The sequence below is a fragment of the Hyla sarda genome, chromosome 2 (genome assembly GCF_029499605.1).
Source record: "Hyla sarda isolate aHylSar1 chromosome 2, aHylSar1.hap1, whole genome shotgun sequence".
Lineage (NCBI taxonomy): Eukaryota > Metazoa > Chordata > Amphibia > Anura > Hylidae > Hyla > Hyla sarda.
Genome location: NC_079190.1, coordinates 10,374,287 through 10,396,039, shown reverse-complemented (window position 1 = coordinate 10,396,039; position 21,753 = coordinate 10,374,287). Strand labels below are relative to the sequence as shown.

General features: G+C 37.2%; 1 protein-coding gene across 2 annotated transcripts in view; it reads left to right on the top strand.

Moving 5' to 3' along the window:
• The window catches only part of PAAF1 (proteasomal ATPase associated factor 1), a 31,213-nt gene that overhangs the window by 4,330 nt on the left and 5,130 nt on the right, over nt 1-21,753 (top strand). For both annotated transcript variants that reach the window (XM_056561137.1, XM_056561138.1), the window contains 7 exons: nt 4,755-4,853; nt 5,514-5,664; nt 5,756-5,950; nt 7,284-7,375; nt 8,082-8,197; nt 12,830-12,912; nt 18,131-18,213. In XM_056561137.1, coding sequence (XP_056417112.1) covers nt 4,755-4,853; nt 5,514-5,664; nt 5,756-5,950; nt 7,284-7,375; nt 8,082-8,197; nt 12,830-12,912; nt 18,131-18,213 — 819 coding nt within the window. The remainder of the gene's footprint in view (nt 1-4,754; nt 4,854-5,513; nt 5,665-5,755; nt 5,951-7,283; nt 7,376-8,081; nt 8,198-12,829; nt 12,913-18,130; nt 18,214-21,753) is intronic.

Below are 21,753 nucleotides of genomic sequence, written 5' to 3'. Positions count from 1 at the left end.
TACTATCATACTGCTCCTATATACAAGAATATATCTACTATAATACTGCTCCTATATACAAGAATATAACTACTATAATACTGCTCCTATATACAAGAATATAACTACTATAATACTGCTCCTATATACAAGAATATAACTACTATAATACTGCCTCCTATATACATGAATATAACTACTATAATACTGCTCCTATATACAAGAATATAACTACTATAATACTGCTCCTATATACAAGAATATAACTACTATAATACTACCTCCTATATACAAGAATATAACTACTATAATACTGCTCCTATATACAAGAATATAACTACTATAATACTGCTCCTATATACAAGAATATAACTACTATAATACTACCCCCTATATACAAGAATATAACTACTATAATACTGCTCCTATATACAAGAATATAACTACTATAATACTGCTCCTATATACAAGAATATAACTACTATAATACTGCTCCTATATACAAGAATATAACTACTATAATACTGCTCCTATATACAAGAATATAACTACTATAATACTGCTCCTATATACAAGAATATAACTACTATAATACTGCTCCTATATACAAGAATATATAATACTGCCCCCTATATACAAGAATATAACTACTATAATACTGCCTCCTATATACAAGAATATAACTACTACTATACTGCTACTATATACAAGAATATAACTACTATAATACTGATCCTATATACAAGAATATAACTACTATAATACTGCCTCCTATATACAAGAATATAACTACTATAATACTGCTCCTATATACAAGAATATAACTACTATAATACTGCTCCTATATACAAGAATATAACTACTATAATACTGCTCCTATATACAAGAATATAACTACTATAATACTGCCCCCTATATACAAGAATATAACTACTATAATACTGCCTCCTATATATAAGAATATAACTACTACTATACTGCTACTATATACAAGAATATAACTACTATAATACTGCCTTCAATATACAAGAATATAACTACTATAATACTGCTCCTATATACAAGAATATAACTACTATAATACTTCCTTCAATATACAAGAATATAACTACTATAATACTGCTCCTATATACAAGAATATAACTACTATAATACTGCTCCTATATACAATATAATTACTAAAATGCTGCTCCTATATACAAGAATATAACTACTATAATACTGCTCCTATATACAAGAATATAACTATTATAATACTGTTCCTATTTACAAGAATATAACTACTATAATACTGCTTCCTATATACAAGAATATAACTACTATAATACTGCTTCCTATATACAAGAATATAACTACTATAATACTGCTCCTATATACAAGAATATAACTACTATAATACTGCTCCTATATACAAGAATATAACTACTATAATACTGCCTCCTATATACAAGAATATAACTACTATAATACTGCTCCTATATACAAGATTATAACTACTATAATACTGCTCCTATATACAAGAATATAACTACTATAATACTGCTCCTATATACAAGAATATAACTACTATAATACTGCTCCTATATACAAGACTATGTCTCCTATATACAAGAATATAACTACTATATTACTGCCTCCTATATACAAGAATATAACTACTATAATACTGCCCCCTATGTACAAGAATATAACCACTATAATACTGCTCCTATATACAAGAATATAACTACTATAATACTGCCTCCTATATACAAGAATATAACTACTATAATACTCCTGTATACAAGAATATAACTACTATAATACTGCTCCTATATACAAGAATATAACTACTATAATACTGCTCCTATATACAAGAATATAACTACTATAATACTGCTCCTATATACAAGAATATAACTACTATAATACTGCTCCTATATACAAGAATATAACTACTATAATACTCCTGTATACAAGAATATAACCACTATAATACTGCTCCTATATACAAGAATATAACTACTATAATACTGCCTCCTATATACAAGAATATAACTACTATAATACTCCTGTATACAAGAATATAACTACTATAATACTGCTCCTATATACAAGAATATAACTACTATAATACTGCTCCTATATACAAGAATATAACTACTATAATACTGCTCCTATATACAAGAATATAACTACTATAATACTGCTCCTATATACAAGAATATAACTACTATAATACTGCTCCTATATACAAGAATATAACTACTATAATACTGCCCCCTATATACAAGAATATAACTACTATAATACTGCCTCCTATATACAAGAATATAACTACTACTATACTGCTACTATATACAAGAATATAACTACTATAATACTGCTCCTATATACAAGAATATAACTACTATAATACTGCTCCTATATACAAGAATATAACTACTATAATACTGCTCCTATATACAAGAATATAACTACTATAATACTGCTCCTATATACAAGAATATAACTACTATAATACTGCTCCTATATACAAGAATATAACTACTATAATACTGTCTCCTATATACAAGAATATAAATACTATATTACTGCCTCCTATATACAAGAATATAACTACTATAATACTGCCTCCTATATACAAGAATATAACTACTATAATACTGCCTCCTATATACAAGAATATAACTACTATAATACTGCCTCCTATATACAAGAATATAACTACTATAATACTGCCTCCTATATACAAGACTATATCTACTATAATACTGCCTCCTATATACAAGAATATAACTACTATAATACTGCTCCTATATACAAGAATATCACTACTATAATACTGCTCCTATATACAAGAATATAACTACTATAATACTGCCTCCTATATACAAGAATATAACTACTATAATACTGCTCCTATATACAAGAATATAACTACTATAATACTGCTCCTATATACAAGAATATAACTACTATAATACTGCCTCCTATATACAAGAATATAACTACTATAATACTGCTCCTATATACAAGACTATATCTACTATAATACTGCCTCCTATATACAAGAATATAACTACTATAATACTGCCTCCTATATACAAGAATATAACTACTATAATACTGCTCCTATATACAAGACTATATCTACTATAATACTGCCTCCTATATACAAGAATATAACTACTATAATACTGCTCCTATATACAAGAATATAACTACTATAATACTGCTCCTATATACAAGAATATAACTACTATAATACTGCTCCTATATACAAGAATATAACTACTATAATACTGCTCCTATATACAAGAATATAACTACTATAATACTGCTCCTATATACAAGAATATAACTACTATAATACTGCATCCTATATACAAGAATATAACTAGTATAATACTGCTCCTATATACAAGAATATAACTACTATAATACTGTTCCTATATACAAGAATATATCTACTATAATACTGCCTCCTATATACAAGAATATAACTACTATAATACTGCTCCTATATACAAGAATATAACTACTATAATACTGCTCCTATATACAAGAATATAACTACTATAATACTGCCTCCTATATACAAGAATATAACTACTATAATACTGCTCCTATATACAAGAATATAACTACTATAATACTGCTCCTATATACAAGAATATAACTACTATAATACTGCTACTATATACAAGAATATAACTACTATAATACTGCTACTATATACAAGAATATAACTACTATAATACTGCTCCTATATACAAGAATATAACTACTATAATACTGCTCCTATATACAAGAATATAACTACTATAATACTGCTCCTATATACAAGAATATAACTACTATAATACTGCTCCTATATACAAGAATATAACTACTATAATACTGTCTCCTATATACAAGAATATAACTACTATATTACTGCCTCCTATATACAAGAATATAACTACTATAAAACAGCCTCCTATATACAAGAATATAACTACTATAATACTGCCTCCTATATACAAGAATATAACTACTATAATACTGCCTCCTATATACAAGAATATAACTACTATAATACTGCTCCTATATACAAGACTATATCTACTATAATACTGCCTCCTATATACAAGAATATAACTACTATAATACTGCTCCTATATACAAGAATATAACTACTATAATACTGCCTCCTATATACAAGAATATAACTACTATAATACTGCCTCCTATATACAAGAATATAACTACTATAATACTGCTCCTATATACAAGACTATATCTACTATAATACTGCCTCCTATATACAAGAATATAACTACTATAATACTGCCTCCTATATACAAGAATATAACTACTATAATACTGCTCCTATATACAAGAATATAACTACTATAATACTGCTCCTATATACAAGAATATAACTACTATAATACTGCTCCCTATATACAAGAATATAACTACTATAATACTGCTCCCTATATACAAGAATATAACTACTATAATACTGTCTCCTATATACAAGAATATAACTACTATAATACTGCCCCTATATACAAGAATATAACTACTATAATACTGCCCCCTATATACAAGAATATAACTACTATAATACTGCTCCTATATACAAGAATATAACTACTATAATACTGCTCCTATATACAAGAATATAACTACTATAATACTGCTCCTATATACAAGAATATAACTACTATAATACTGCTCCTATATACATGAATATAACTACTATAATACTGTCTCTTACTGTTACATGACTCTTGTGATCGTTACAGGTGACGTGTCTTGACATCTCCTGTGGGGGGGGTCTCGGAGTCTCCACCAGTACAGATGGATCCATGAAGATCTGGCAGGCCAATAATGGAGAGACGCGAGTAAGATGTTTGTCTGGACCATTACCCTGCGGGTTATTTACCCATAGGCTTCAGTATTGCAGGAACCGATCTGAGGTCTCCCCCTATTGGCCGATCCTGGTTCATACACTTTATTTGGAGGACACTTGCCTGCACTTTTTTAGTTCCTGTTATCAGCCGTTTTCTAAGCCCAGGCTTAAAGGGGTACTCCGGCCCTAAGACATCTTATCCCCTATCCAAAGGATAGGGGATAAGATGTCTGACCGCGGGGGTCCCGCCGCTGGGGACCCCCGCAATCTAGCATTCGGCACCCACCTCTTTGAGCTGCACGCCGTGCTGGCATGTCAAACTGCCGGGTGCCGACTCCGCCCCCGTGTGACATCACGCCCCGCCCCCCGCTATGCGGGGGCGGGGCGTGACGTCACACAGGGGCGGAGTCGTGACGTCACAATACTCCGCCCCCGTGGTCGGCACCCAGCCGTTTGTGAGCTGGCAGCGCGGCGTGCCAAATGCAAGATTGCGGGGGTCCCCTGCGGTGGGACCCCCGCGGTCAGACATCTTATCTCCTATCCTTTTCTATAGGGGATAAGATGTCTCAGGGCCGGAGTACCCCTTTAAAAGTAAAGTATGATATTTTTTGGTTTGGACTAACTTTGGGCTTCCCGTCCCCCTTTCCCCTAGAGAGTCCTGGATGGTCACGTCTATGAAGTTAACTGCTGCATGTTCTTCCCGTCTGGTATGGTGGTACTAAGTGGCGGCATGGACGCACAGGTGAAGATCTGGTCTGTGGAAGATGCCAGCTGCCCGGTCACCTTTAAAGGACACAAGGCGGGTAGGTTACCGCCATACTGTACATTGTATAGTTCCCATTGTTACACATATCTCTGTGGCGGTCTGCAGTATCTGCTGTATTCACTCTCCAGGTATTATGGATTTGGCTGTGGTCGATCGGGGGAGAAACGTGTTGTCCTGTTCCTGGGACGGTACGGCAAGACTATGGGACTGTGGAAGATCCACGTGTCTGGCTGTGGTGGCGGACTGTGGGGTCCCCATTAATGGGATCTCTGTAGGTGTCGCTGATAACACCATCAACCTGGGGAGCCCAGAAACACCTCCAAGTAAGTGCAAGGAGGAGGGGGATCTGACTACGACTTGTAGTCTGTAACCATGGAAACACACAGGTCTGTATACATTGAAAAATATTTAACCCCTTTGTGACTGCACATACCTGTTTTTACATCAGATGGGCGGTTACTGCATATCAAGCAGGGTAACGAACAGAGTCCACTCTGTATACGGCGATGTCAGCTGTATCCCATCCAACTTTAGTCCGGTACAAGCAGTTTAACCTTTTAATGGGCGCTGTCATCAACTTTTTTTTTTTATATGTTGTAGTACATATGTACTACAACATATCTCTAATATATTTTAATATATATATATATATATATTTTTTTTTTAATTAAAATTAGAGATGAGGGAACTTACAGTAAATTCGATTCGTCACGAACTTCTCGGCTCGGCGGTTGCTGACTTTATCCTGCATAAATGAGTTCAGCTTTCCGGTGCTCCGGTGGGCTGGAAAAGGTGGATACAGTCCTAGGAGACTCTTTCCTAGGACTGTATCCACCTTTTCCAGCCCACCGGAGCACCTGAAGGCTGAACTAATTTATGCAGGATAAGTCATCAACTGCCGAGCCGAGAAGTTCGTGACGAATCGAATTTACTGCAAGTTCGCTCATCTCTAATTAAAATGTTTTAAATTACGTGTGAAAACAGCTGCAGGCTGTCGTGATGTCATGTCTGAATTCGGACCGATGCTGGCCAGGCAATCGGTCCGAATTCATTCAGCCTACGCTCGCTCCCTGCCTGTCAATCAGACAGACGGGAGCGAGCACATTGGCTCCCTGGGCTCACACGCCGGCCACTCCTCCTGCACATGTCGCCACTGCTGCTGCCGCCCCTGCAGGCCGCTGCTGGACTCTGCAGTATGTATGTTTAGGGGAGAGTGGGGATGGTGGTTTTAAAAGAGGGTTGGGGGAGAGCGGGGTTCGGGGTTTTAACGGTGGAGGGGTATGGGGTAGTGTGGGTTGTTTTCAACACAGGGTGACTCCAGCTGTTTCACAACTACAACTCCCAGCATGCCCTGACAGCCAATAGATGTCAGGGCAAGCTGGGAGTTGTAGTGGTGAAACAGCTGGAGGTACCCTGTGTTGATGAAGTAAGGGGCAGAAGTCGCCCTTCCCCCAGCAGGCATCAGTGACGTGGTACCTGCTGGGGAAGTCTGCCTGGTAGTGAGCACAAAATTGAAGTTTTCTTGGCCACAAAGGGGGAGGAAAAAAACAAGTAGTAAAGAGTTATACAAGCCACTGTCTATGATGGAGATAAGTTACAGGATCATCACATTGTGCGGCGCCATTTTAGTTATTATTCTCTCCCTCTTGGCTGCAGGTGACCGGGAGATAGGGACTGAAGGGAAGATACTGCTGCTGGCCAGAGAGGATAAGAGGCTGGAGGGCGTGAGTGTGAACAGTCGCCAACCTGTAAGTCACTACCCCGGGGTCTGACCAGTGAGATCCTAAGGGTCTATTCGCACGGCGGAATTCTGCATCAAATTAAAGCCCATAGACTTCTATGGGATTCCGCTCTCCCATTCACACTTCTGAATTTGTGCTTGTGCAAGCAGAAATTCAGAAGTGTGAATGGGAGTGCGGAATCCCATAAAAGTCTATGGGCTTTAAAGGGGTTATCCAGGCAAAAACTTTTTTTTTTCATATAGATACATCAACTGGCTCCAGAAAGTTAAACAGATTTGTAAATTAAACTTCTATTAAAAAAAAATCTTAATCCTTCCAATAATTATCAGCTGCTGAAGTTGAGTTGTTGTTGTTTTCTGTCTGGCAACAGTGCTCTCTGCTGACATCTCTGCTTGTCTCGGGAACTTCACGGAGTAGAAGAGGTTTGCTATGGGGATTTGCTTCTACTCTGGACAGCTCCCGAGACAGGTGTCATCAGAGAGCACTTAGACAGAAAAGAACAACTCGACTTCAGCAGCTCATAAGTACAAATCTGTTTAACTTTCTGGAGCCAGTTGATTTATATAGATATAAAAAAAGAGTTTTTTCCTGGATAATCACCTTTAATTTGAGGCGGAAATTCTGCCGTGTTAATAGACCCTTCGGTCCAATATGGCTGACAGCGCCGTGTACTCTCTTCGGTGCGAATCCCATCTATCTTTTATATTTCTAGGTATTCACCTTTGAAGGCGCTGACGCTTTTAATTGTTGCACTTTCCTCTCAAGTGTGAACGTCCTAGGAGGAGGTCAGGACGGTAACATCTACCAGCTGGACCTCAGGAACACTAAGTAAGTGACCCCCCCCCCCCCCAGGTCCTGTGCCCAGACAGAATCCACATGTTCTGATTTATTGTTTCTTCTATCTAATAACATGTCACCAGCTGATCATAACCAGTGAGAAGAGGTGCCTAAAATATACCTTTTATTATCAAATATTAAAATGACAGCAAATAGTGTAAATCAAGTGCTCGCATTATGGTACGTATTACAAAAGAGCGAGCTGTTAGAAGATAAATACCTCAGATGCGGAGAGCTATACTGATCATACAAAAGCACATCCAATATCTGTTTGAACGGCTCAATAAGGTCGTTCTTTATATATCACTCAAGTCATCCATTTCTGGTGACTAGTTCACCCAACGCGTTTCTATCGCCTACTTCAGCGATGTCATCAGGGGAGTATTTAGAACAAGTAGGAGTTACCAGACGTCTCAACACCAACAACAAAAGCGTCAGCAACAAAGATGTATGAAATATTACAAAAGTTTATTTATTGAGAATAAAAAAATGCATCATAGCAATTAAAAAGCACAGTGTACACAGCTGGAAGAGAAGGCAGAAACATACAGGCTCAAGGTGAGGGGTATATGAATGAAAAGAACACTGACAAACGATGCATAAGCGAGGGACTCACATGAAGAGATGCAAACTATGCAATAAAGTTCAATAATTGAGTACAAATGCAACAGCGGTCAGAAAGAATAACAGGTGTATATTACCACAACCGAGCCATGTAGTTACCTGCACCTACCCCAACGCACGTTTCACGCCAATGCGCTTTGTCAGGGGGCATGGCTATTCCTGGATACAGGTATTCTATTTATATGGTGGACTGACCTATCCCTAACTAGTGACCATGAAAGACATACAAATGCACCAATCGTTATCTGCCGCCTAGAGGAAGTGGTAATATGCAAAGCCGTACCTAGTTCAAAGGAATGAAAAACTAGCGCCATAATGGTACCGCGCGATCCCGGAAGTGACTGCAGCCATGTGATCGTATCGGTCACATGACCGGAGACACGCCCGTGTGATGACGCGGCGGTAAACAAAGTCCTATGTGTCAATGGTGAGCGCCGGGAGGCTGGAAGCAAAACATTGCGGAAGGCGCATGCGCATGTGTGTTCAGGCCGAACTTAGACAAGGTGAAGAGTGCAAATAGTGCTAAAAAGTGGGACATGCAGTGCAAGTGAAAAAACAGTGAACAACAAGTGCGACATAAAAAATATTAAAAAGTTAATACCTACCTGAGGTAATTACTGTGTAAAGCAAATTAATTATGATATGTGTAGCCAATGAATGAATGTGATTGGATAGCGTGTATGTCAATCAAATGTGAGTCTACAGGAGAAAAATGAGCGTGGTGTAAGGATGATGTGAGTGTTGTATAGACTGTGTGACTATGTGGTGGTGAGATAAGTGCCATGTGTTAATGTGAATATAACATAACACAGCATAGTGGACAAATAATAGACTATGGTGTTAAACCACATCAATAATGGGTATTTAGTAGACAATTCATTATTGGAATAAAAAAAAAAATATATAAAAAAATATATATATCTAAAAAAAATAATATAAAATACAAATAATTAAAAATAAATAAATTATTCTATGAAGGAACATTAAAGGTGAATTAATATATATACACACACATATATATATATATATATAAAAAAAATATTAAAATCTATAGAGGTGTGCATAAAGGATAACTGCATCTATACACATACAAAAAAGTGCAAATGCAGAGAGTGAATGCCGCCTAGGCGCAAATAATACATGGCTCGGTTGCTAATTAATAAACACATTGGTGGCAAGAAGATATAAGGTGCATTATACAATGAACAGTCCAGTGGGAAATGGTGCCCATCCAGCAAGGAACTCTAGAAATAAAGGGAATGAGAGACAAAAAGAGAAAGAAAGAAAAATTTAAATAAGATAATTAAAAACCCAATAAAACCAGAAATAAACAACTGGGAGCAGACCAAAAATACAGAATACACGTGTGATGGTTATATGAAGGGGGCATAGCTGATATAATCATTGAGTCCGACAGGTTGCATGGTTTTGAGTTTCACAATCCATCTAATTTCCCGTTGTGCCAACAATTTTCTCCACTCACCTCCTCTGGGACTGATGAAGATCCTATCTATTCCTCTGAATCTGAATCCTGTGGGATCACTGTTATGGTGTGTCTTGAAATGTCTGGGAATGACGGTAAGACTGGATAGATCCTCTTGATTATTAGCGGCTGCAATGCCAAGAACATGTTCCCTAATACGTCTTCGGAACTCTCTCGTGGTCATGCCAACGTATATAAGTCCACAGGGACATGTTGCGTGGTAGATAACTCCGACAGTGTTACATGTGATATTGTGTGTAATCCTGAAGTTCTGTTCGCCACTAGAGTCAAGGAAATGGGTATCATCAGCCATATTCTTACATGCCACACATTTGCCACATGATTTACAGCCCCACATGATTTACAGTATTGTCTGACAGTAGCGCTTAATATAACTATTACACTGTAACTGTCTGACAGTAGCGCTTAATATAACTATTACACTGTAACTGTCTGACAGTAGTGCTTAATATAACTATTACATTGTAACTGTCTGACAGTAGTGCTTAATATAACTTACACTGTAACTGTCTGACAGTAGTGCTTAATATAACTATTACATTGTAACTGTCTGACAGTAGTGCTTAATATAACTATTACACTGTAACTGTCTGACAGTAGTGCTTAATATAACTATTACACTGTAACTGTCTGACAGTAGTGCTTAATATAACTATTACATTGTAACTGTCTGACAGTAGTGCTTAATATAACTATTACACTGTAACTGTCTGACAGTAGTGCTTAATATAACTATTACACTGTAACTGTCTGACAGTAGTGCTTAATATAACTATTACATTGTAACTGTCTGACAGTAGTGCTTAATATAACTATTACACTGTAACTGTCTGACAGTAGTGCTTAATATAACTATTACACTGTAACTGTCTGACAGTAGTGCTTAATATAACTATTACACTGTAACTGTCTGACAGTAGTGCTTAATATAACTATTACACTGTAACTGTCTGACAGTAGTGCTTAATATAACTATTACACTGTAACTGACAGTAGTGCTTAATATAACTATTACACTGTAACTGTCTGACAGTAGTGCTTAATATAACTATTACACTGTAACTGTCTGACAGTAGTGCTTAATATAACTATCACACTGTAACTGTCTGACAGTAGTGCTTAATATAACTATTACACTGTAACTGTCTGACAGTAGTGCTTAATATAACTATTACACTGTAACTGTCTGACAGTAGTGCTTAATATAACTATTACACTGTAACTGTCTGACAGTAGTGCTTAATATAACTATTACACTGTAACTGTCTGACAGTAGTGCTTAATATAACTATTACACTGTAACTGTCTGACAGTAGTGCTTAATATAACTATTACACTGTAACTGACAGTAGTGCTTAATATAACTATTACACTGTAACTGTCTGACAGTAGTGCTTAATATAACTATTACACTGTAACTGTATGACAGTAGTGCTTAATAGAACTATTACATTGTAACTGCCTGACAGTGCTTAATATAACTATTACACTGTAACTGTCTGACAGTAGTGCTTAATAGAACTATTACACTGTAACTGTCTGACAGTAGTGCTTAATATAACTATTACATTGTAACTGCCGGACAGTGCTTAATATAACTATTACACTGTAACTGTCTGACAGTAGTGCTTAATATAACTATTACATTGTAACTGCCGGACAGTGCTTAATATAACTATTACACTGTAACTGTCTGACAGTAGTGCTTAATAGAACTATTACACTGTAACTGTCTGACATTAATCTTCTGCAGGGGGTTAATGAACCCTGGCAGACGTCTGGTAACTCCTACTTGTTCTAAATACTCCCCTGATGACATCGCTGAAATAGGCCATAGAAACGCGTTGGGTGAACTAGTCACCAGAAATGGATGACTTGAGTGATATATATAAAGAACGACCTTATTGAGCCATTCAAACAGATATTGGATGTGCTTTTGTATGATCAGTATAGCTCTCTGGATCTGAGGTATTTATCTTTTAACAGCTCGCTCTTTTGTAATACGTACCATAATGCGAGCACTTGATTTACACTATTTGCTTTTGTCATTTTAATATTTGATAATCAAAAAGTATATTTTTGGCACTAGAGATGAGCGAATTTACAGTAAATTCGATTCGTCACGAACTTCTCGGCTCGGCAGTTGATGGCTTTTCCTGCATAAATTAGTTCAGCCTTCAGGTGCTCCGGTGGGCTGGAAAAGGTGGATACAGTCCTAGGAGACTCTTTCCTAGGACTGTATCCACCTTTTCCAGCCCACTGGAGCACCGGAAAGCTGAACTAATTTATGCAGGATAAGTCATCAACTGCCGAGCCGAGAAGTTCTTGACGAATCGAATTTACTGTAAGTTCGCTCATCTCTATTAGGCATCTCTTCTCACTGGTTATGGTCAGCTGGTGAGATTATTTTCAAGCTTAGAGGCAATAAATTATTGGTCGTGTACAGGACCTTTTATATTTGGTGCATATTAGTATATTGTTTCTTCTATCCTCAGAGTCCCCTTACACACAGTGTCCAAGTCGGGAGCTCCGGTTTTGTCGCTGTCGCCATTCAGGGAAGGTTTCATCGCCAGTCAAGGTGCGGTCACATAGTAATATAATGATGATACTGAGAATGGTCAAGTCTTGGGGTACATTCCCACACGGCGTATTTGCTGCTGCGTATTTTATTTTCCCTATTGAAGTCAATGGGTAGGAAAATACGCAGCAAAATCCGCCACGTGGGAATGCGCCCTTAGGCTGCATTCACACCAGGGTTTGTGCATACGGTATACATGTGCTGAACACTATATGGTACCGTGTACACACATGGTGTAGGGAGCATTAACACAACAGTTTACGTATAGAGCGACCACACACGGGTTTATATTATGGAAACCAGATAAAATCGTATTTGTCACCATAGACTGGCATTGAGAAACTCAATAATCCATTTTTTTACTGTTTGGCACAGTCTCGGTTCAGTTCGTTCCCGACCACAGATCTTTCTAATGTTTCAAAACCGTATATTCACTGTGTACGTTTTATTTTTTTTATCGTATTGTAGTCAGTGAGAACCGTATAAAACCATGTGTGTGTATATGGTGTCATACATATATGTGTATATATATCATACATGTGTGTGTGTATATGGTGTCATACATATATGTGTATATATATCATACATATGTGTGTGTATATGGTGTCATACATATATGTGTATATATATCATACATATGTGTGTGTATATGGGGTCATACATATATGTGTATATATATCATACATGTGTGTGTATATATCATACATATGTGTGTGTATATGGGGTCATACATATATGTGTATATATATCATACATATGTGTGTATATGGTGTCATACATCTTATGTGTATATATATCATACATATGTGTGTGTATATGGTGTCATACATATATGTGTATATATATCATACATATGTGTGTGTATATGGTGTCATACATATATGTGTATATATATCATACATATGTGTGTGTATATGGTGTCATACATATATGTGTATATATATATCATACATATGTGTGTGTATATGGTGTCATACATATATGTGTATATATATCATACATATGTGTGTGTATATGGGGTCATACATATATGTGTATATATATCATACATATGTGTGTGTATATGGTGTCATACATATATGTGTATATATATCATACATATGTGTGTGTATATGGTGTCATACATATATGTGTATATATATCATACATGTGTGTGTGTATATGGGGTCATACATATATGTGTATATATATCATACATATGTGTGTGTATATGGGGTCATACATATATGTGTATATATATCATACATATGTGTGTGTATATGGGGTCATACATATATGTGTATATATATCATACATATGTGTGTGTATATGGTGTCATACATCTTATGTGTATATATATCATACATATGTGTGTGTATATGGTGTCATACATATATGTGTATATATATCATACATGTGTGTGTGTATATGGTGTCATACATATATGTGTATATATATCATACATATGTGTGTGTATATGGTGTCATACATATATGTGTATATATATCATACATATGTGTGTGTATATGGGGTCATACATATATGTGTATATATATCATACATGTGTGTGTATATATCATACATATGTGTGTGTATATGGGGTCATACATATATGTGTATATATATCATACATATGTGTGTATATGGTGTCATACATCTTATGTGTATATATATCATACATATGTGTGTGTATATGGTGTCATACATATATGTGTATATATATCATACATATGTGTGTGTATATGGGGTCATACATATATGTGTATATATATCATACATATGTGTGTGTATATGGTGTCATACATATATGTGTATATATATCATACATATGTGTGTGTATATGGTGTCATACATATATGTGTATATATATCATACATGTGTGTGTGTATATGGGGTCATACATATATGTGTATATATATCATACATATGTGTGTGTATATGGGGTCATACATATATGTGTATATATATCATACATATGTGTGTGTATATGGGGTCATACATATATGTGTATATATATCATACATATGTGTGTGTATATGGTGTCATACATCTTATGTGTATATATATCATACATATGTGTGTGTATATGGTGTCATACATATATGTGTATATATATCATACATGTGTGTGTGTATATGGGGTCATACATATATGTGTATATATATCATACATATGTGTGTGTATATGGGGTCATACATATATGTGTATATATATCATACATATGTGTGTGTATATGGGGTCATACATATATGTGTATATATATCATACATATGTGTGTGTATATGGTGTCATACATCTTATGTGTATATATATCATACATATGTGTGTATATGGGGTCATACATTTATGTGTGTATATATATCATACATATGTGTGTGTATATGGTGTCATACATCTTATGTGTATATATATCATACATATGTGTGTGTATATGGGGTCATACATATATGTGTATATATATCATACATATGTGTGTGTATATGGGGTCATACATATATGTGTATATATATCATACATATGTGTGTGTATATGGTGTCATACATATGTGTATATATATCATACATGTGTGTATATATATCATACATATGTGTGTGTATATGGTGTCATACATCTTATGTGTATATATATCATACATATGTGTGTGTATATGGTGTCATACATATGTGTATATATATCATACATATGTGTGTGTATATGGGGTCATACATATATGTGTGTATATATATCATACATATGTGTGTGTATATGGTGTCATACATCTTATGTGTATATATATCATACATATGTGTGTATATGGGGTCATACATTTATGTGTATATATATCATACATATGTGTGTGTATATGGTGTCATACATCGTATGTGTATATATATCATACATATGTGTGTGTATATGGTGTCATACATATATGTGTGTATATATATCATACATATGTGTGTGTATATGGTGTCATACATCTTATGTGTATATATATCATACATATGTGTGTGTATATGGTGTCATACATATATGTGTGTATATATATCATACATATGTGTGTGTATATGGTGTCATACATATATGTGTATATATATCATACATATGTGTGTGTATATGGGGTCATACATCATACGTGGCACTAAATTGTTGCCTTGAAATACAACAGGTCTGCGGAGTGAGAGAACGCCATGCCCATTTGAGGCCTAAATTAGGGATTTGCATAGGGGCGGACCTGGATGCAAGTATGGCGCTTGCCTTCTGCACCAAAAATACCCTATGGCAGTGTTCTAATCATGTGGACAACCATGATTATAAATACTCCTTCCGCCATTTTAGTTACCATGATTGCCACTCTTGCCTCTTGAGTGATTTTAACACACCAGTACGGACCATATAATGATGGCACTGCAGAGCCATACCACTTAGGGAAAGGGAGTGTTAACTCCATATACATTCATAGTATACAGGGTCTGTCCTGAGAATATTTTAACCCATTGGGGGCACTAAGCAGTGTTTTAAATGTATACAATAAAAGTTAATTTTTAAGGGGTTGATTCTAAAGGGTTTTTTTTACCCCGGGCTTTTGCTTTGGGGTTAGGTTTTTGTCAATAATTAGGGCCCCTTTCTGCCCTAGGGTCATTTGGTTCTATTGTTTCCCAAACAGGGTGCCTCCAGCTGTTGCAAAATTCCCAGCATGCCTGGACAGTCAATGGCTGTCCGGCAATGCTGGGAGGAGTTGTTTTTCAACAGCTGGAGGCTCCATTTAGGAAACACTGCCATACGAGAAGTTTTTCATTTTTATTGGGGGTGTTTATTGTGTAAGGGGGTGTATATGAGGTGTTTTATTTTTGTTTTGTGTAGTGTAGTGTTTTTAAGGTACATTCACATGGGCGGGGGTTCACAGCGAGTTTCCCGCTGGAAGTTTGAGCTACGGCGGAAAATTTGCAGCTCAAACTTGCATTGAGAAACTCACTGTAAACCCCCGCCCATGTGATTGTACCTTGTACATTCACACGGGGGGGGGGGTCCAAACCTCCAGCTGTTGCAAAACTACAACTCCCAGCATGCACTGACCCGTGCATGCTCTGAGTTGTAGTTTTGCAACAGCTGGAAGCACACTGGTGGGGAAACACCGAATTAGGTAACAGACTCAGTGTTTCCACACCACTGTGCCTCCAGAAGTGGCAAAACTACAACTCCCAGCCTGCAATGAAAGACCGTGCATGCTGGGAGTTGTAGTTTTGCAACAGCTTGAGGCACACTTCTACAACTCCCAGCATGCCCAGACAGCCGTTTGCTGTTCGTGCATGCTGGGAGTTGTAGTTTTGCAAGATCTGGAGGTCTACAGTTTGGAGATCACTGTGCGGTAATCCCTAAACTGTGGCCCTCCAGATCTGGCATAACTACAAATCCCAGCATGCAAGAACAGCAAACTGCTGTCTGGGCATGCTGGGAGTTGTAGTTTTGCAAGATCTGGGAAGGGTCGCAGTTTGGAGATCACTGTATAATGATACAGACTTAGAGGGGTGGGCAGAACAGGGGAACTGACCCTTGAACCCACCCCCATATTCTTTTGGTCACTCAGTCATGACCGACCAATGGCAGGGGATAGGAGGAGGTGGCACCTCTGCCACCTCACTCCTATCCTCCAGGGTGATAGGTGCCGTCTCTGACAGCACCGATCACCTGTATTTTCCGGGCGAACGGGTCACCAGAAACCCCATCAGCCCAGAAAAGCTGTTATTGATCGTCCAGTCACAGAGATCGCCGTTACAGGGGGGGGGGGGGGGTCTCAGGAACCGGCGATCGGCGGTGATCGGAAATATGGAGGTACCGGGACGTGAGGGTGTACCTGTACGCCCTCTGTCCCTAACAGGTTTAGAAAAAAAAACTGAAAATATATCATTTTGTAGACAAAACCTTGGTAGGAACTGTTATTTGTTCAACAAAAAAAACTTTTTTAGTTGGTTTTTCAATGCTGGTCTGTGGATACGGTGACAAATATGGTTTTATAATATAAAACCGTATACGGTCACTATATACATAAACGTTTACGGTCACCATATACATGGTGTGCATGCACTCTTACACTGGTTTAACCTATGCACATATATATATATATATATATATATATATATATATATATATATATTTATTATTTTTTCTTTCTTTTTAATGTACATCGCTACATTTCATCCCCCCCCCCCCCTTATCTCACGGAGTCGCACAATGAATTCTGCGCCATTATTATTTTCCTCAGGGGATGGGACGTGCTTCATCCTCCAGCAGGATCTGGACCATATTGTGGAGCTCACAGAACCGGACTGTGACCCCGTGTATAAGGTACGAGACGCCATATGTTGTATAGGAGCCAGGACTAGTTCTGGGACTGGATCCTCAGGAGAGCGGTACAAGGATGGTCACTGACTATTGTATATTCTATATACACAAAGGCTCCAGTACAGGGATGGTCACTGACTATTGTATATTCTATATACACAAAGGTTCCAGTACAGGGATGGTCACTGACTATTGTATATTCTATATCCACAAAGGTTCCAGTACAGGGATGGTCACTGACTATTGTATATTCTATATCCACAAAGGCTCCAGTACAGGGATGGTCACTGACTATTGTATATTCTATATCCACAAAGGCTCCAGTACAGGGATGGTCACCGACTATTGTATATTCTATATCCACAAAGGCTCCAGTACAGGGATGGTCACTGACTATTGTATATTCTATATCCACAAAGGCTCCAGTACAGGGATGGTCACTGACTATTGTATATTCTATATCCACAAAGGCTCCAGTACAAGGATGGTCACCGACTATTGTATATTCTATATACACAAAGGCTCCAGTACAGGGATGGTCACCGACTATTGTATATTCTATATACACAAAGGCTCCAGTACAAGGATGGTCACTGACTATTGTATATTCTATATACACAAAGGCTCCAGTACAGGGATGGTCACTGACTATTGTATATTCTATATACACAAAGGCTCCAGTACAGGGATGGTCACTGACTATTGTATATTCTATATACACAAAGGCTCCAGTACAAGGATGGTCACTGACTATTGTATATTCTATATACACAAAGGCTCCAGTACAGGGATGGTCACTGACTATTGTATATTCTATATACACAAAGGCTCCAGTACAGGGATGGTCACTGACTATTGTATATTCTATATACACAAAGGCTCCAGTACAGGGATGGTCACCGACTATTGTATATTCTATATCCACAAAGGCTCCAGTACAGGGATGGTCACTGACTATTGTATATTCTATATACACAAAGGCTCCAGTACAAGGATGGTCACTGACTATTGTATATTCTATATACACAAAGGCTCCAGTACAAGGATGGTCACTGACTATTGTATATTCTATATACACAAAGGCTCCAGTACAAGGATGGTCACTGACTATTGTATATTCTATATCCACAAAGGCTCCAGTACAAGGATGGTCACTGACTATTGTATATTCTATATACACAAAGGCTCCAGTACAAGGATGGTCACTGACTATTGTATATTCTATATCCACAAAGGCTCCAGTACAGGGATGGTCACCGACTATTGTATATTCTATATACACAAAGGCTCCAGTACAGGGATGGTCACTGACTATTGTATATTCTATATCCACAAAGGCTCCAGTACAGGGATGGTCACTGACTATTGTATATTCTATATACACAAAGGCTCCAGTACAGGGATGGTCACCGACTATTGTATATTCTATATACACAAAGGCTCCAGTACAGGGATGGTCACTGACTATTGTATATTCTATATCCACAAAGGCTCCAGTACAGGGATGGTCACTGACTATTGTATATTCTATATACACAAAGGCTCCAGTACAGGGATGGTCACTGACTATTGTATATTCTATATACACAAAGGCTCCAGTACAGGGATGGTCACTGACTATTGTATATTCTATATCCACAAAGGCTCCAGTACAGGGATGGTCACTGACCATTGTATATTCTATATACACAAAGGCTCCAGTACAGGGATGGTCACTGACTATTGTATATTCTATATACACAAAGGCTCCAGTACAGGGATGGTCACTGACTATTGTATATTCTATATCCACAAAGGCTCCAGTACAGGGATGGTCACTGACTATTGTATATTCTATATACACAAAGGCTCCAGTACAGGGATGGTCACTGACTATTGTATATTCTATATACACAAAGGCTCCAGTACAGGGATGGTCACTGACTATTGTGTATTCTATATACACAAAGGCTCCAGTACAGGGATGGTCACTGACTATTGTGTATTCTATATACACAAAGGCTCCAGTACAGGGATGGTCACCGACTATTGTATATTCTATATACACAAAGGCTCCAGTACAGGGATGGTCACTGACTATTGTGTATTCTATATACACAAAGGCTCCAGTACAGGGATGGTCACTGACTATTGTATATTCTATATCCACAAAGGCTCCAGTACAGGGATGGTCACCGACTATTATATATTCTATATACACAAAGGCTCCAGTACAGGGATGGTCACTGACTATTGTATATTCTATATACACAAAGGCTCCAGTACAGGGATGGTCACTGACTATTGTATATTCTATATACACAAAGGCTCCAGTACAGGGATGGTCACCGACTATTGTATATTCTATATACACAAAGGCTCCAGTACAGGGATGGTCACTGACTATTGTATATTCTATATCCACAAAGACTCCAGTACAGGGATGGTCACTGACTATTGTATATTCTATATACACAAAGGCTCCAGTACAGGGATGGTCACCGACTATTGTATATTCTATATACACAAAGGCTCCAGTACAAGGATGGTCACCGACTATTGTATATTCTATATCCACAAAGGCTCCAGTACAGGGATGGTCACTGACTATTGTATATTCTATATACACAAAGACTCCAGTACAGGGATGGTCACTGACTATTGTATATTCTATATCCACAAAGACTCCAGTACAGGGATGGTCACTGACTATTGTATATTCTATATACACAAAGGTTCCAGTACAGGGATGGTCACTGACTATTGTATATTCTATATACACAAAGGCTCCAGTACAGGGATGGTCACTGACTATTGTATATTCTATATCCACAAAGGCTCCAGTACAAGGATGGTCACTGACTATTGTATATTCTATATACACAAAGGCTCCAGTACAGGGATGGTCACTGACTATTGTATATTCTATATACACAAAGGCTCCAGTACAGGGATGGTCACTGACTATTGTATATTCTATATACACAAAGGCTCCAGTACAAGGATGGTCACCGACTATTGTATATTCTATATCCACAAAGGCTCCAGTACAGGGATGGTCACTGACTATTGTATATTCTATATCCACAAAGGCTCCAGTACAGGATGGTCACTGACTATTGTATATTCTATATACACAAAGGCTCCAGTACAGGGATGGTCACTGACTATTGTATATTCTATATACACAAAGGCTCCAGTACAAGGATGGTCACTGACTATTGTATATTCTATATACACAAAGGCTCCAGTACAAGGATGGTCACCGACTATTGTATATTCTATATACACAAAGGCTCCAGTACAAGGATGGTCACCGACTTTTGTATATTCTATATCCACAAAGGCTCCAGTACAGGGATGGTCACCGACTATTGTATATTCTATATACACAAAGACTCCAGTACAGGGATGGTCACTGACTATTGTATATTCTATATACACAAAGGCTCCAGTACAGGGATGGTCACTGACTATTGTATATTCTATATACACAAAGGCTCCAGTACAGGGATGGTCACTGACTATTGTATATTCTATATACACAAAGGCTCCAGTACAGGA